We start from the raw sequence: 19,043 nt of genomic DNA on the forward strand, positions 1-19,043 counted from the left end.
CTGAGTGTTTACAAAGTCAAGAGGCCCTTAGATGACCTGCCTTTCCAATGACCTTTGTAGAATCTCAAAATACCACTTGTCCGTGACTTTCACTGATTTAAGAATTGGCTTTTATTCAGGCTCTTTGGGTGTGAGTCAGCCTAGAGGCAAGGATTCAGTGACTTGAGGGTCCAACTCTTGTTCCCTTGACAATAAGTTCAAGATCATGTAGTCTGCCATTTGTGACACTACCCAGTCTGGCCAGAGCCACTTGTCAGCCTGAAGTTCCCCTGTTATTTCAGTCAGACACATCTACCTGTACCTTGAGCATTTTTACCCTCGCTTTATCCCACTGTTTCTGGTTGAAACAACTTCCTGGTTTCAGCCATCTTAGAATCATGCTTGCTTTCCTGAGTTCTATTCTTCTCAACACTGCAACCTACAGTCCTATCCTCATGTAGCCATAATATGACAGTCACTTGCTTATCCCTTTTCCAGGGCTCTCTTGTGCTTTTGGTCATCTTCCCATATGTACTGCTTATCTTGCCAACCAGAATACAGGCTCCCCAAAGACCACAACGACTGTTTTATTTCTCATGGCACTATCATTTGTTCATTTTGAGTACCCAATAGTTGTTTGATTGTTGAGGAGGAAGCTATTTTTGCTACTGCCTGTTTATTGAATCATTCCCAAAGCTGATCTGCATTTATCCCTGTGATAAAACCATAGATATTAATGATCCTTATATGAAAAGGAAAATCACCTATAGAGCTAACACTAATACACACATACAATCATTGGAATAAGGGAAGTATTTAAAAAAAAAAAAACATTTGGAATAAGGAGGAACTTCTGTCTCCCCCAACTCGGATGTCCCAGCTGGAGCTAGATAGCACATCAGCATATACAAAGGCACGGATGTGGAAATGAGTATTAAGTGATCTTGTGATTTTGTCTCCTCAGATGTGGTCGCTCGCCTGTCTACCGCTCCCGTGAAATGGCCGCTCGTGCCTTGGTCCCGTTTGTGATGGTAGATGAAATCCCCACGACCATCCGAACTCTGTTGGCCAAACTCCCCAACTGCACTGACCAGTGTTTCCGGCAAAACCATATTCATGGAACGCTTCTCCAGGTAAATACAGTTACTTTGTGTCAAACAGCACAGGATAAACTTTGATTTCTCATGTACTGTTGGCAGGTAAAGATTTGATCCACAAGCTTTTAACTTTATCTATGGAGCTTTTTTCTATTGCTGAGAGAACAGGTATCCTAGGGGTGCTTCTTTTCATTACAAACATGAGTACAGCGTCACGCTGTGATTCAGTCGGATCGTCTTTGGCATTAAATCCTGTTTTATACAGCATGCTTTCCCATTTGGACTTACCTCTCTGAACCATTTAGAGTTTTGTCTTTTCCATCAAGTGCCTGCAGAACGTTCTGGGCCACTCCCTGTTCAGAGTGAAGTTATGAGCATTCCTTGAAAGAGAGGTTAGCGCAAGACACAGAAGGAGAGTTATCCACATCAGAGAGTGTTTGCCCAGCAGCGTAGCGCCGTAGTACATGGAAAGGTCAATCCCTACATTCCTGTTTCCTCTGTGCTACGAAGGAGACCTTTTATTTTTAATAAATATACAAATATACTTACCGCTTTTAACTTAACATTTCCTCTGGAAAGGACTAAAATACAACAAATGAATGAGAAATAGTCTTCTTACTGAAACTGTCTTTTTTAAACTCTATTTTCTTGGGAACAGGTGGTACTGGTGAGATCTGTTCATGTGTCTGCTGGGGTCACTCATGGTGGGTCGGGATTGGAGGGGTATTTAAATATCAAATCATGTGTCTGGTTTGTGAGTAGAACTGAGAGGTGGCCTTGCGATCTCAATATATGCTGTAAGCTTGAGGTCTACACTGCTGACATGAGAGGCAGCGTATAGAGTGGTTAACGACATGGGACTCTGGAGCCAGACAGGCTCGGTGTGCATCTCAGATCTGCTACTCATTACCTACACTTCTGTCTCTTCATTGTTTTTGTTAAGTTTTTCAATTACAGTATAGTTAACATACAGGGTTGTGTCTTCATTTTTGAAATAAGGATAATGGTAATGCTTACCTGGTAGGGATTTTGTGAAGATTAAATGAATTAATGCATATCAAGTGCTTAGACTAGTACCAGGTACATAATGTGTTATTGTTATTATTACCATAGTTTTAATGAATGTGTACTATAATGAACACTATGTTTTTAGGAACTAATTCCCTCTAGGTGAGAATGAATGCAAGAGAGACCTGTCTTCTTGCCTCCATTCCTTGGTTGATGTGTATGTTCAGCAGGTAGTTATGGAATGCCTTCTACATACTGCTCTGTCTGTCAGAAGAGTTGTTGCACTGAAGGAGTCAAAGACGATAAAAGGCCTGAACGTGGGCAATCACAGCATGCCACGTGTTAGGGGAGCACACAGCAGGACCACCTGACTGCTTTTGGGGAAGTCAAGGCAAGCTTCCAGAGAAAGCAACATCTAAGTAAAGAGCAGAAGTTAGCCAAGCAGAGGAGGGAGGGGCATTCCCCTGTGCAGAGAGAAGAGCACATGGCAAGGCTCAGGGTGGGTGAGAAATCGACCTGTCTGGGAACTTCGAGCTGCAGGGGGACCGAGTTCTAGGTTGGCTGGTCTCACACTGGTCTCAGGACCTCTTTAACCTCAGGAAAGTTATTGAGGATTCCAAAGAGCTTTTGTCTATTGATGTTTAATTAGACTCTAAAGCAGAAAATCTTAAAACGCAAAAACTCACAAGCACACATTTCATTAGTCGTGATTAGAGTGATGAGGTCGTCACACACCTCATAGCCCTGGCCGACTCCACTGTGCGCTGCTTGAGAAGGAGAGTAAAGGAGGGAAGGAGTGTCTTAGTGGCATTTTGAAAATAGTTGGATCTTGCAGCTCTCCTGAAAAGAGTGCGGCGACCCCCAGGGGCCCCAGAGCAGACCCTCTGGTCTGTGTTGTATACGCTGCGGGTCTTTGGTGTGGGTGGTCTGTTCAGTGAAGGCCCTCAAGCGCTCGTCTCCCTTGGTCCTCACTGTATCTCGGTGATGAAGAGAGGACCGGAGGGTATAATCTGGGTTTTAAACATGGGACGCTGAGGCCCATACAAGTTAGATGACTTGATTCTGTCAGACTCTGCTGCTTTGAAGGGAAGGAGCTGGCAATAAGGAGTAACGAAGAACAGGCTTTTCAAAGATGTCTAGATGCTGCAGCTGAGTTAGAAGGGAGCCTCAGAGTGTCAGGGGAGGAGGGGGAATCAGCCATCAGATTTTCTTTCCTACAGATCCACTCTTGGCTAAATTGTCGGAAGTGGTGAGGCTGGAATTGCTTCTTTGGCTGTCTCGCCACTTGTACAAGTGGGCCTTCCAGCCTCATTTCCCACACAGCACTAACAGGTCTGGCTTGTCTCTCACCAGTCTGCCCAGCAACAAAGCATGGTCTTCTGCTCTGTCTCTGAGCTGCCTCTGATACCTCAAATTTACGTTTCCTGTGGCCTAAAGTGTGAAACTCTGTGGAAGGGCAGAAACCCTTAAACTCCAGGTTGGTTGTGGCTGTTGCTTTCGTTCCTGAGTGTTGGGAGATGAAGGGCTTGTTGAAAACAAAACAGCACAGTATATGTGTTGGGTGTTGGGTATCGTGTTCATGTTTGTCAAACAGATTGCTGTCTTTACCAAGATTGGTTTGTACCCTTGGTGAAAAAAGGAAGTCAAAGGCATGTGAAAATCCTTCTGTCGTGTCCATTCGGGTGTCTCATCTGTGTTGTCATAGCTCGGTTTCACTCCGTTGTTCTTTGTGAGGAGAGCATAAGGAGTTAAGATGGGGAGGGCTCTTTTTCCCTTTCCTTTCCACAGCTTTTGGATTTCTGCTCCACATAAAGCTACCTTTGAAATCCATAAAAGGCCTGCACCTGGAAAAGAGGTGTTAGGGATTGAAAGGCATGAGAATCTCCATGGGACTTTCAGAGCCAGCTAAATAAATATAAAATCGCTATTTTTTTTTTCCAAAAGGAGGAAATCATTTTGTAATCAGAAAGCAAATTCTTTCACAGAACGTTTTCTTGAATTACACATTTTGGCTCCTTTGAAAAATATTTACATAAATATATCAAACCTCAGAGTATTTCTATAAGATACCTTGAAAACGAGAAATATGCTGATCTCTGAATTTTCCGGAACGATGGAAGAAAGACTCAAATTATAGGACATGCATGAAAAGAAAACATGTGGGAATCAGTTTCTTAATCATTTTAAAAACCAGAGGTTTCTAATTGCAATGTTGAGACAGATGGAAGTAACGCACATGAGAAAAGGTGAGATTATGCAGCCGGTTCGTAAGAGCCAACGGTAAATGACATTAAATCTCCATAAAGGCTAGATAAGAGCCATGGACATTACCTCATTTGGGAACAACACTGGCTGGCAGGGCTACCCTGTCTTTTAAGTAGAATTAACCGTCTGTTTTTGTTGCCAAAATTCTTCATGTTGGGGCCTTAACATTATTACTAGGTTACTTATCACTCCCGAGAAATCATATTGGCATTCAAAAAGTTCTCTTGTGTTGAGGAAGCTTTTGGGCCAACAATTATGAGGCAAGATTTATTCTGATTCTTGGGTACTTAACTCACATTTTGGTGTTTCATGAGGAAAATATATACCAGTTGAAATAGAAACTTGATTTGAGTTTTTTTTTTCATTTTCTATTTTGGTTCTTTTTCTCATGATAGAAACATATAAGAGATGGTGCCCGCTCTTTGTTTACTTAAGCTCTCTTATGTGAGTGAAGTGGACAGTTGAGGTCATTCAGCTTCTGTTGAAGCAGAAAAACCACTTTTGGATTTATGTGAACATTTTAGGCAAAGGTATTCTTTTTTCCCCAGTTAGTCCAAATAATACCCACATTTCTAAACATCCCTTTGCTGGTATTAAATTTTCTCCGTTTTTGCCAGCATAATCTGTGGAACACCTTGTTTAATTCTCTTATTCCTCCACCTCTTTCCCCTACCACCCAAACTTGGAGCCTTGACTTTTGCAGTTGGAGAATTCTGAGTCCCTTTTCTGGCTGTGGAGCTGAGCAGCAGTACTACACACTTGGGTTGACATGAAATATTAGCTGGGGATGGACTTCGGGCAGCCTGGGCCCACGCATTGGGTGACTTTGCCGTAAGAGAAGTGAAATGAACATTTTGAGCACCTCCTGTACTATGTAAATCACATATGTTATTTCATTGCTACACTCAGCAGTCCTGCCTGGTGTTTAGAAAGCGCCTCCTGATAGTTGGTGTGCATAACAACTTCCTGTGCCTCGGGAAACCAAACAAAGAACCCATCTTTGCTCTGTTTTTAATCCTTTTGTCCCTCAGTTCTGAAAATCTGATTCGATGCTGGAAACGAAGTAAATTCATCGGTGTTATAAAGACAGGGGGACAGAGGAAGTCAGTGAAGCCCTTAGAGGCTACAACTAGTAAAAGGCTTTTTGTTTTTTAGTACAGTTGACACACAATGTTACATTAGTCTCAGGTGTGCAACATGGTGATTCACCGACTCTACGCATGATACTATGCTCAGCACAGGTGTAGCTCCGGTCTGTCCCGTTACATCCCTATTACTGTATCATTGACTGTATCCCTTATGCTGTGCCTTTTATTCCCATGACCTACTCATTCCATAGCTGGAAGCCTGTGTCTCCCACTCCCCCTCACCCATTGTGCCCATCCCTCACGCACCTCCCCTCTGGCAGCCATCAGTCTGTTCTCTGTATTTACAGGTCTGATTCTGCTTTTGGTTTGTTTATTTATTTGTGTTTTTGTTTGTCTTTCAGATTCCACTTATGAGTGAAACCATATAACATTGCTCCTTCCTTCCCTCTGCTCATCTCTTTCTCATCATTTCTGTTTGGTCTCTCGTTTAATAGTCTGAACCTTAAAATACAGAATCCTCCATTGAGACCTAGGTTGTAGCCAAGTTCAAAGTTGCCATACCTTCTGTCATCCTTAAGGGTATGACAAAACCTCTCCAACATGGACACCCATAGGAATTGTGGGTTCTAGGCCCGAGAGCTGCTGGGAACATGAAAAAGAGGTCGAGACTGAATTCAATTCAGCAGACTCAGTGGAGGGCTTACCCAGTTCTAGGTACAGGGGAAGAAGACACGAGTTTGCCTTTAAGGCTCTTACCTCCCAGTGTGGGGAGCTGTGGGTTAGAAGCCAAGTGAGCCAGTTGAACCCTTGGGGACCAGGGAGCATATGAATAACAGAAATGAAGACGAGGTAAAAGATAGAGCTGCCAGATAGGGCATCAGACATGAAAGGAAACGGAGACTAAGATAACATTCTGCTTTAGTCTAGAACACTCTGTGTCAGGCCTAGAGTTGGGATCTTTATGGGGGTGGGAACAGCTGTGCTGGGCTGGGCAGGAGAGCAGGAGGACAAAAATAGAGGCAGATCTTGGCATTACCTTTGTGGAAAAGAAAAGCAGAAAACCAGGAAAGAAATAAAGGTAGGTCAATTCAGCCAGCTACTTTTCTGAAGGAAAAAATTCTTGAAGTTCAGGAAACAGGGATAAGACTAGCCATCCTTAACTCTCTGCTGCAGAGAGAAGTAATAGAAACAAAAAGAAAATCAGTGATAGAGGTAGCCTTAAGTATAAATTCTGTCGGCATTTTCTAACTGTAAGGAAATGAATGTTTTTAGAAAAAGTGTATTTTTTACCAGGTGTTACACCAAAACTTATAGTTAAATTTAAAAGAATGATCAATTCCATCTTTTTAAAAAAGTGACCATGTAACACGTCACCTTGTGCTTGAAAAATTGTATCTTTTTCGTATGTCTTAAAAGTACAAAATTGTGAAACATAAAGTGGAATGCTCAACTGTCCAGAAATAGAACATTACTTGAAAGATTCCATTTGGTGACTTAAGGTTGGCCTATGTCCATTGTTTATTTTATACACAGAAAATAAAATTTCAGAATGGAAAGTAAAAACAAAAGCATGAAATTATGCTGATGTTGCAAGTTATAAATGGATTGCCGGTCAGTGTGCTTTTTTTCTGGAATGAGTCATAAAGAAAATGCTCGCTCTGGTCACTAGTGGCCAGATTCACTCTTTCTTTCTCTCTGAGGACTGGTGTTCGTGTGAAAGGAGACAAATCTAAGTTGCTAGGAAGGTCTCCAGTCCAAGAAGGGCTAAGGCAGAGCTTCTCCGATGGTGTGCTTGTAAACGTGCCAAGTATTCATTGATTCCTTCAGCTCTCAGCGAGGCTGAGGGGGGCCTAGCGGGGCTGGCGGCTCCAGGCGGTCACCTGCGGCTGGGAGCTGCTGCGTCTGTTTGGCCCAGAGTGCCAAAGAAAGATTATTTTCTGTGTGTGCCTTGACGTGAAAAGGATTGGGAAGCACTTTAATTTAAAAAAAAAAAAAAAAATTAAAGCAAGAACTAAACCTTGTTAAATCTTACCTTTTGGCAATATATTCCTTTCTGGATATAAGCCCAGAAAAGTCATTTTTAATTAAAATGCTACTTCTGAAGATGAATTAATCCTTTCCTTATAAATATCGAAAGGCTTTTATTTGGTATGTGTTACTTAGGGAGCTTTCTCTGGGTGTAGGAGACAGCTTTTAGCTGCCAGCTCTGGAGCGTTGACTACAGTGCCCTGTCATTGTTGCCAGCCAAAAGTGCTACTGCTTTGTGTAGTGCTCTGAACTCCTGTATGTGGAATTTATAGATTTATCCGAAGATGTGTCCCCAGGCTTTTGTTACTGTTTGGGGTTACAGTGGGGGTAGTAATGATGGAAAGAATATATATATATATATATACACACACACGTTACTGCGTCCATATGTGTTGGGTATGGGTGTGTGTGTGTGTGTGTGTGTGTGTGTATTGAGTGCCAGTAGAGGCTCTTCTGAGTGATGGGTGTTATTCCCATTGTTCTGATGAGGAAACTGAGGGCAGGAAGGGTTATGAGATTTGATGAAAGTTATGCAGAGATAAATTAGCAAAAGCAGAGCTGGAATTCAAAGCTTTCAAGCTTGTGTGGTTAACTGTCGTACTCTACCACCTCTCAGGATGAGGGAAGGAACATTCTAAGGCTAGAGTGACACTCTCTGAGGCCTCAGGGCGTGGAGTGAAATGCCAGTTGACATCGTCTACTTATTTGTGCATTCTGTTGACTGAGTACCAACCACATGCCAAACACTGTTCTAGATTCTTAGAATACATCAGAGAACAAAGGAGACAGACCCTTGCTCGCAAAGATCACTATTCTCACAGACCTTGCATTCGAGAGGCAGGGAGACAGACAAAGAGTAAATGATATAATAGATTTTGTTCTGATTTATAGTAAAAAATAAATTATATCATTTATTAGACGGTAATAATTTCTGTGAACAAAAAGAAGAAGCAGAGTAGGAGAAGGTGAATCAGGAGTTGATTAGAGAGGAGGGCAGATGGCAGTATTAAATGAGGTGTCAGAATAGTCATTGTTGGAAAGGTAACATTTGAGCAAATCCCATTAAGAGACAAGGGAAAACTTTTTTTTTTTAATATTTTATTTATTTGACAGAGAGAGAGAGAGCAGAAGCAGGGGGAGAGGCAGAGGGAGAAGGAGAAGCAGGCTTCCCGATGAGCAGAGAGCCCAGCGTGGGGCTCGGTCCCAGGACCTAAGCCGAAGGCAGACGCTTAACCCACTGAGCCACCCAGGCACCCCAAAACTTTTTTTTTTTAATAAAGTATTCGTTGCGCAAGTCTGTATGTTCAAGATTACCTTTAACTATACAGAAGTGCTCACAGAGTAGGCAGTGAGTAGTGGATAAACGAGGCCAGGAAGGATGCTTTTCCTTGAGAAACTGGAATGCTCTTAAAGTCCCCATGCTATACATGCAGTTCACTGGGGACTCTGTGAAGTCATTTCCCGATACAAGCAAGTCAGCCTGTCTTGTTTCCCATGAGCTTAGGTAAAGAGGAAAGCATCTAATCATATCTCTTGTTTTCCAGGATGATCTTTCCTTTAACTCTCTGGACTTGGGCCTTAGAGATGTGGTGTAAATACAGAGAGTGTTTACTTACTCTTTTATTTAGTAAATACTTACTGAGTGCTAATTAAGTGCCGAATAGTATGCCAGGTGCCATGGAAAATACAAAGAATAGGTAATATGTAGTGTGTTCTCTGCCCTCGAGAGGCTTATGAGCTGAGGCAGAGAACAAGCCATCCACACCACAAACAACTACACCGAAATATAGGGCTGTGGTGTGGGCCAGGCACGTGGCTGAGAACCCACAGCTGAGAGGAGGGCTCAGAGAAGGCTTCGTGGGGACATTGGGTCTTGGGATAAACCTTTTAACAATTTTCTGTTGTTGGCATTGGGACTTGATGTGAGCCAAGGCTCAGGGTTGGGGGGGGGTGGGCATGCAGAAGGTGTTTGCAGGGGACAGTGGGTAAGCCTGTCGGTCTTGGAGTGTGTTGGAGAAGTGGATGGTGTGAGGTAGGGTGGGCACCCATCAGCATTTGAGAGACCACCAACGCCAGGTCAAGCTATTTGCGCTGTGCAGGCCCATGGCCTTCCGAGTGAGGTGTGCAGGACAGTGATATGTGTGGAAGAATAGGTTGGCATGTTATTTGTCTCTCTCATCCTTTCAACGACTTTTTTATATCAGATGTATAACAATGTACGTATCAGTAGAGTAGTACATAATTTCTAAGTAAGTCTATAAAAGCTGCGAGCATGTGCTCAGAGAGGTTATTTTGCGTAAGTAGGAGCATACCTCTGGAGCCCACTTGTCTCCATGTCGTCGAGAGCCCAGCTCCACCGCCTGCTAGCTCTGGTATTTTGGGTGAGTTGATGTCTGTGCCTCCACATCTTCCTCAGGAAACGGGAAGATACCATCATCTCATAGGTTGGCTGTGACGGTTAAATGAATTAAGATGTGAGAGGTGCTCGGCGGCATGGTCTCTGGCATGTGGTAGGTGGTCAGCGAACGTTAGTTGTTTCTGTTCCTCCTTGGTGTCGCTGCTGCCAGCACCATCCCAACCAGCCCCAGAAGGGGTCCATGATCCCAAAATGTGAAGACCACTGATGGAGATGGCCCTTGAAAGATTGTACCCTCAGAAAAGCTGTGTTTTAGAAAAATGAACGTCATGCATTGAAGTAATGCTGTTGACAATGTGAGGATTCCTCCCGATACGTGAGTGTGTGCATAAGAGAGAAATAAGTCAATTTGCAGCAGCCTTGACTGAATGTGTTAGCATGCTCCACAGAGAGGTTCCTTGGGTCAGTCAGTGTTCTCTACCTTCCTGTAGATCATATTAAAGACTCTAAGAGCTAAGATTAGTTCTGATTTTTAAGGGTTGAGTTCCTGCCTATCGAGTTGTTATTCCTTGCACCTGTTTTGTTTTGAATTACAGCCTCTCCCTCAGACCCCATCGCAAACCTGATGAGTCAGGAAAGGGACACCGTCACACTGTCCCAGACAAAGGAGGCTTTCATCACTCACAGGGGGACATTTGAAGTTCATAGAGTGAAAGGGGGATATAGGATCCTCCTAGATAGTATAATCTAGCACTTTTCCAAGTTCATTTTTCATCTTGGAAGACACACTTTCCATCCTCGCCTAGCGTTACTGTTTGGGACTTTTTATGACTAAAGATAATTCTGCACGTACTTTAAAAACACAGCTCAACAAAACATCACATTGTGGGCACACTAGCAGGCTTCTATCGTTTCCCAGAATTCCTATAAAATATCTGACAGTATGTGGTCCCATTGTGTGATGCGATTTGCTTGGTGGGTCTCCATCCAGTGAAAATAGCATTATTTGGTGTTTGCTTTCAGCTGTGCCAATCACACAGGAATACCTAACTGCTTTTACTGGGGAAGCATTTTGGAGATTGCAGAGCATATGTGCTTGTTGCGCTGCCCTGGGATTTATTTAGAGCACCCAACATATTTCAGTTACTGAGGACTAAGTTAGTTGGCTGTTTAAAAGCACTGTGGCTGAGTATAGCCAGACAGTTTGGCAGCCACCCCAGAGAGCTGAAGTGAAATCAGCTCATGGGCCTAAAGGAAAGTATAAATAAGTAATAAAACTTTATCTATTTTAAGCCATATTATCGTTCGTGACGTTCTTTTATTTCTCCGTACTGTGTACCTTCATCCTGTCTACACTGTCCTTCGTAGCAGGTTTCTCCACGTCAGCCTCGCAGTTCTTTGTTGTGGGGACTGTGCCATGCACTGTAATATGTTTGGTAGCATCTCCCCAGTAGCTCACCTGGAGTACCTGTCCTCCCAGCTGTGGTAGCAAAAATATCTGCGGACATCTCCACCTGTTCCCTGGAGGGAGCAAAATCACCTATGGTTGAGAACCTTTTTTCACGGTACCTATGGATTTTCACCATCATCCTGTGTAGACAGGGTGTGCTGCAGCTCCTTTAAATACCAATGGCCATGGAAGAAACCATTCCTGACCCATGAACAAATTTTTGGCCCCACAGACTACGATGAGCTGTGCATGGGAATAAGAGAAGAGGAGGGGCAATACAAAACTCAGGCTAGAATCTCAAAGGAAGCACCTTTCTTTTCTCAGTCTCTCTCTCTCTCTCTCTCTCTCTCTCTCTCTGCTGGAAAAGTGCTATGAACGTGTAAGCCAGCTCGCTTTCAGAATCCTAGCTTTATTTGCTTCATGTCCCTGTCCCAACCTGCCCCTGATCCACTTGCATAACGTATAGTTGGAACTTATCTCTGCCCTCCCCAGACTCAGGGAGCATAATAAAATTCTAGGTTCTATTTACCTAGGGGAGCTTTGGAAAATAACACATAATTAGAATTTTCTCCCTTCTGTTTTTTGAAATGCTAGTGCTTTTTAATACTGAGTATACTTGCTGTCTGTTTCATTGAGCCTCTCTCGGGCTGGAGGCAACAAGCTGTGTGGAAAGATCTCTAGGAACAGAGGTTCTGCTGAGAAGTAAACCTAGGACATGAAAATTTTAATTTTGAGTTAAACATAAAGCTTTCTCCAGATCCCCAGATGCAGACCTCAAAAAGAAAAACTGGAGGATAAATCTAGATGAGAGTACTAAAAATACTTAGGGATTATATTCACTTCATTTTCAAAAGCTCTTAAAAATTGTGTGTGCCTCAGATATGTAAATGAGGAGTAAGTTTGTGACTTGACTCTCAAAAATGTTAAAATATATAAAAAATAAGAATTTTGAAAGCACATCCATTAAGATGTGAGAATTTAGAAATTGTCAGAGAATTCTTATGTGTGTTTCTTTGACTAAAAGGATAGCTACTGGGGCACCTGGGTGGCTCAGTCGGTTAAGCCTCTGACTCCTGATTTCAGCTCGGGTCGTGGTCTCAGGGTGGTGGGATTGAGCCCTTTGTCAGGCTCCACACTGGACATGGAGCCTGCTTAAGATTCTCTCTGTCCCTCTCCTTCCGTCCCCCTACAACTCTCTCCCCCTCTCTTAGAAAAAAAAGAAAAAGAAAAAAAAAAGGATAGCTACAGATATTAAAATGAGGTCTTATTTTCTGTTTTTATTAAAGGCAATGGTTGAAAAAATAAGCAAATTAAATCTTAATTGAATTTCTCTTGTTACTGTTAATAAAACAAGAACTTCCTGTGCCTTCTTTTCACATCAAGAGAATGTGAGTGTTGTGAATATTTTGGTAAATCTTTTTTTTCTTCTAACTTTTGCATAATCTATCAGTCACACTATTAAGTTAATTATACATCTTGACATCAAAATATAAAGAATTAGTAAGAATACAGAACCAAACTCATGATACTCCTGAGCGCAAACATATGGGCAGCGGTATTCTTTTCCCCATTTTATTAAGAAACCCATTCACCACTGTTGAATTCCTGTTTCTGTTGAAATACACGTTCACTGCCATCCATTTCCCATATGTCTTATGATTTTGGAAAACTACCTTTGGATAATGAATTCCACCAAAGTTATCCACAGAGTTTTTCCTGTCTAAATTAGTAAGAAGAGGGGCGCCTGGGTGGCACAGTGGGGCACCTGGGTGGCACAGCGGTTAAGCGTCTGCCTTCGGCTCAGGGTGTGATTCCGGCGTTGTGGGATCGAGCCCCACATCAGGCTCCTCCGCTGTGAGCCTGCTTCTTCCTCCCCCACTCCCCCTGCTTGTGTTCCCTCTCTCACTGGCTGTCTCTATCTCTGTCGAATAAATAAACAAAAATCTTTTAAAAAAATAAATAAATTAGTAAGAAGAAAAAGTTAGTCCATTTCTTATATACATGCTATTTTGTTTCCAGCTTTATTAAGATACAATTGACATATAACATTGTATAAGTTTGTATACAGTGTAGTAGTTTGATGTATGTATATATTGCAAAATAATTACCGCATTAAAGTTAGCACATCTGTCACCTCGCATAATTACAATTTTGTTTTTGTGATGGGAACTTTTAAGATCAACTCTCTTAGCAACTTTTAAATACAATACAGTATTGTTAACTATAGCCACCATGCTTTTACCTCTCTAGGCCATATTCGTATTATAACTGGAAGTTTATACGCTTTGACCACCTTTACCTCTTCCCCCCTGCCCTGCAACCACTACTCTGCTCTCTATTTCTGTGAGTTTGGTTTTTTTTAGATTCCACAAATAAGTGAAGTAATACAGTATCTGCCTTTCCCTGAGTTATCTTACTTAGCTTAATGCCCTCAAGGTCCATCCATGTTATTGCAAATGACAGAGTTTCCTTCTTTTTTGTGGCTGAATAATATTCATGTGTGTGTGTGTGTGTGTGTGTGTGTGTGTGCGCGCGCGCGCACGCGTGCACATGTGTATGGCACATTTTCTTTATCCATTCATCCATCAGTGGACACTTAGGTTGTTTCCATATCTTCGCTATTGTAAATAATGCTGCAGTGAACACGAGAGTGCAGATATGTCTTCAAGATAGTGATGGCATTTCCTTCAGATATATTCCCGGAAGCAGAATTTCTAGATCATATATAGTTCTATTTTTTTATTTTAATTTAATTTTTTCAAGTAAACTCTACACCCAGCATAGGGCTTGAATTCACCACCCTGAGATCGAGAGGTGTGCACTCTACCGACTGAGCCAGCCAGGCTTATTTTAATTTTTTGAGACATCTCCGTAGTGTTTTCCATAGTGGCTGCACCAGTTTACCTACCATCCGTGCACAAGGCTTCCCTTCTCTTCACATTCTCATCAGCCCTTTGTCATCTTTTTGATAACAGCCATTCTAACAGGTGTGAAGATGATATCTCATTGTTGTTTTTGATTTACATTTCCTCGATGATTAGTGATGTTGAGCACCTTTTCATGTACCTGTTGGTCATTTGAATGTCTTCTTTGGAGAACTGTTCACTGAAGTCATTTGCCGATTTCAATTGGATTATTTTTTTGTTTTTCTTGGTGTTTTTTTGTTTGTTTTTGTTTTTTGTTTTGCTATTGAATTGTACGAGTTCCTTATATATTTTGGATATTAACCCCTAGTCAGGTATGTGGTTTGCAATTATTTTCTCCCATTCCATTTTGTTGATTGTATCTTTTGCTGTGCAGAGCTTTTTAATTTGATGTAGTCCCACTGGTTTATTTTTCCTTTGGTTGCTTGTACTTTTGTCATATCCATAAAACATTGCTGAGACCAATGTCAGGGAGCTTATTCTCTATGTTTTCTCCTAGGAGTTTTTTGGTTTCATGTCTTATATTTAAGCCTTTAATATATTTTGAGTTAATTTTTGTGAGTGGTATAAGATAGGGGTCCATTTTCATTCTTTTGCATGTTAAAATTCAGTTTTCACACCACCATTTATTGAATAGACCATCTTTTCTCCGTTGAGTATTCTTGGCTTCCTTCTCAAATAATAGTTGACCCATATGCATGGGTTTATTTCTGGCCTCTTAAATCTGTTCTATTGATCTATGTGTCTGTTTTTATGTCAGTACCATACTGTTTTGATTACTATAGCTTTGTAATATAGTTTTAAATCAGGAAGTGTGGTATCTATAGCTTTGCTTTTTTTTCTCAGGATTGCTTTGACTATTTGGAGTCTTTTGTGGCTCTACAATTTTAGGATTATATTTTCTATTTCTGTAAAAATACCATTAGAATCTTAAGGGATTGTGTTGAATCTATAGATGGCTTTGGGCTTTTAACAATATTAATTAATTAATGACTTTTAACAATATTAATTCTTCCAATCTATGAACACAGGATATCTTTCCATCTATTTGTGTAATCTTCAGTTTCTTTCATCAGTGACTTACAGTTTTCAGTGTTCAGACCTTTTGTCTCCTCAGTTAAGTTTATTCTTAAGTATTTTATTGTTCTTGATGCTATTGTAAAGAGGGTTGTTTTCTTTATTTCTTTTTCAGATAATTCATTGTTAGTGCATACAAATGTAACCAATTTTTGTATGTTGATTTTGTATCTTGAAACTACTGGATTCATTTAAGTTCTAATAGGTTTTTAGCAAAATCTTTTGGATTATCTATAATAAGATCATGTCATCTGCAAATAGAGACAATTTTACTTCTTTTCCAATTCAGATGCCTTTTATTTCCTTTTCTTGCCTGATTGCTTTGGCTAGGACTTCTAGTATTGTGTTAAATAGGAGTGCTAAGTTGGCCCCCTTGTCTTATTCCTAATCTTAAAGGAAAAACTTTCAACCTTTTACTTTGAGTATGATGTTAGCTATGGGCTTGTCATATATGGGCTTTCTAATGTTGAGATATGTTCATTCTGTATCCAGTTTGTTGAGCACTTTTGTCATGAATGGATGTTGAATTTTGTCAGATGTTTTTTCTGTGTCTGTCAAGATGATCATATGATTTTTATCTTCCATGTGATGTGTCATATTGATGATTTGCTTATATTAAGCCATCCTTGCATCTGAGGGATGAATCCCACTTGATTATGGTGTAAATCATTTTAATGTGCTGTTGAATTTGGCTTGCTAGTATTTTGTTGAAAAGTTTTACATCTATATGTGGAATGTTGGCCTGTAGTTTTCTTGTAGTGTTCTTATCTGGCTTTGGTATCAGCATAATGCTGGCGTTGTAAAATGAGTTTGGAAGTGTTTCCTCCTCTTCAGTTTTTAGGAGAAGTTTGGGAAGGATTGGCATTAATTCTTTTTTAAATGTTTGGTAGAATTCACCAGTGAAACTATCTGTCCTGGGCTTTTCTTTATTGGGAGGTTTTTGATTACTTATTCAATCTCTTTACTCATTATTGGTCTGTTCAGATTTTCTGCTTCCTGATTCAGTCTTGGTGGGTTTCTAGGCATGTTTCCAGGAATTTATCCATTTCTTCTAGGTTGTCCAATTTGTTGCCATATGGTTGTTCATATAAATGCCTTTCTTATTTTTTTGCTTTGTTTATTCCTGTGTTCCACTAGAACCTCAGATAATACAATGCATTTATTCAACAAAATCATGTATGCATCCAGCTCCTAGAGGAGTGCTGACCATTCTGACTCCCTGGCTACCCAGAACTGCCTCCTTCATGTCCCATAGTCAAGCCTTTGCTCTTACATTATTAGGTTTAATCTTTGCTCTTGTGCTTTGTTTGTCTTTCCTTTCCAAATTAGTAGTTCTGTTTAATGTACTAGTTATTGAGAGAAAAGGCTCTAGAGTTAAAATTATCTGGGTTCAAGTCCCAGTTCCACTGATAGCTTAGATTTTTCCGCCTTTGTTTTCTTCTCTGTAAAATGAAGAAACAAATAGTTATGGGGGGATAGTTGTAAAAACTAAAATGTGGGATGAAATGGAGTGACTCTAATGGCCAGATCTTCTGTCTCAAGGAGAGAGCAGGGAAGAATGTTTCTTAGGGCAAGAAGGGGGTCTTCTGAAACTGTTCTAAAGCCTCCTTAGTCATAGCCTCTGTGTGCAGGTAAGTTCTGGGATCCCTCTGTGCCCGGGTGAGTTCTGGGATCTCTCTTGAGTGTAGTCTGCTGCAGGGGATTCCTAGCAAGTATAAATCTCCAACTGTGTTATTTTTTGTTTGGGTTTGTTTGTTTTGTTTTTGTTTGTTTGTTTGTTTAGTTACATGAGGTAGACTATTGTCTTCCTGCTTTATCCTCTACTTTTTTCTTTATTAATGAAGGGGATGTATGTTATATACTTGAATTAGTGGCACTCTGGAGCAGTTGTTAGGTATATACAGGTATCAGATTTTAATTTGTACCCATGTTCATAACCGAATAGGTAATCCTCTGTTTTCTTTAGGATCTTGGTCAGTCTCCTATTTGAGATGCCTTGTTAATCATAATAAAGTAAACTTTCTGGTGAGGGGGATATCTTTCATTAACTTTCTGAGAATTACATTTCCAAAAAAGATCTAAAGTTGTTTAGTTATTTTTTTATATCTAATGGATTTAATGGGTTTTTTAAATTGTGACTTTGAAGAATTTATAAGTGCCAGAAAATTCCATCATCTTTGTTAATCTTCAAAGAAATCAGTATAATTACCATCTTAAATGTGCTGTTTGACTTTTTTCCCCCTTATTCACTACTTAAGCCTTTAAAAAGTATCTTTATTTCATGTAGATGGTAAGACAGGTTTTACTTGTAAGTTTAAGTCAGTTTATAGCAAATAGACTTTATGCCTTTCCTTTCTTCTGTTCTAGGATAGATAGTAATTTTTGTATCTAATGCATCATTTCTGAAATGCAGTTTCTCATTTTATAATTGGTTTTTTCAAGTATGTGAGACACGTCCTAGTCCAGTTAGCAAACTGTTCTTTTCACACTGAAAAGCAATATTCATTGATCATTGGTCAGTCTGTTTGAGAGAAAATTTAGCCATCAGGTTTGATTTTCAGATGTGTATTTAGAGAACAGAAATACAAAGCGGTAATTTGTTTTAAAATTTATCATTGAACGCATGCTCGTGTGTGTGTGTGTGTGTGTGTGTGTGTGTGTGTGTGTGTATGCATTCAGAATTGAGGTGCTAGAAATTCGAGTTCACGTTCTTCAAAGGAAACCCTGATAGTGAATTACAGATGTCATATAATCCATAGCCACTGAATCAAAGGTACCAGGTGGTAGATTTCTGAAGACAATCAGTACCAGTGCCCTTCACTGTATGATGTCTAAGCAGCTCTCAGGCTCTTGCTCGTGTGCCCCACTCCTCCAGGCTCCACGGCCTCATTAGAGAAAAAAGGAGGGCCATGTTGTTTGGCAAATGTGTCTTTAAGACTCACTTCATCTGTTTAGGATGAATGTGTAATTTGCTTTGTTAATCTCCCTTTGTCCTAGCTTTTCCTTCTTTGTGGTTTCTCTGATGTTTATTCTTTCTCCCTCTTGAGGGAGAGCAGAGTGGGTAGAGAAGCACGGCTCCCAGGTGTCTGTCCATTTCAGAAGTTAAATCTCAGCTGTCACCACATCGGTCACAAGCCCACTCATTTTTAAATTCATACAGAGAAGGTGGAGGTGGCCTCTGTGTGTGTGTGTGTGTGTGTGTGTGTGTGTGTGTAGTGGTGGTAGCAGAGGCCTAAAAACATCTACAATTTAGCGTAAAACAAAAACAAAAAGAACACCAAAAAGTCCGTCTCAGAGTTGGTATTGAAATGACTATTTTTCATTGTTTGGTATAGATTTGAGGACTAACACATTTTCATTTTACTTTTTCATCCCTGGTTGAACTTTCAAAGGTGGGCCAGGGTGCTGTGGAGTGCAATGTGCCCCCATTCCCAGAGGTCAAGCCCAGGTCAGAGAGCCTTGTCCTTCAAGGGTGGTGCCAGACCTGCCACATCAGACTCTGCATTTCCAGGAGGTCCCCACTTTAACTCATGTGCTCATTAAAGTTTAAGAAGTACGAGACCAAATAAGGGTTTTCCAGGATTTTGTAGTGGGCCTATAACCCAAAGTGTAAAATAAATATCCATAACTGATACAAATAAATAAATGGGGGAGAAGAGACACGTCTCCCATGCAGAAGAATTCCGTGTAATTTTATGTAGCTGCTCTCCCCACAACCCATCCTCCGGAAAGTGAAGCTTAACTTCCCTTTCCTCATCCCTTGAGTGTGGG

General features: G+C 40.8%; 1 protein-coding gene across 2 annotated transcripts in view; it reads left to right on the forward strand.

Annotated features, from left to right (window-relative positions):
- Positions 1-19,043, forward strand: part of THADA (THADA armadillo repeat containing) — a 316,084-nt gene that overhangs the window by 170,680 nt on the left and 126,361 nt on the right. For both annotated transcript variants that reach the window (XM_040623526.1, XM_008699809.2), the window contains one exon: positions 944-1,112. In XM_040623526.1, the coding sequence (XP_040479460.1) occupies positions 944-1,112 (169 nt within the window). The remainder of the gene's footprint in view (positions 1-943; positions 1,113-19,043) is intronic.

This window comes from Ursus maritimus, unplaced genomic scaffold (assembly GCF_017311325.1).
Source record: "Ursus maritimus isolate PB19 unplaced genomic scaffold, ASM1731132v1 scaffold_6, whole genome shotgun sequence".
In the NCBI taxonomy this organism is placed as follows: Eukaryota; Metazoa; Chordata; class Mammalia; order Carnivora; family Ursidae; genus Ursus; species Ursus maritimus.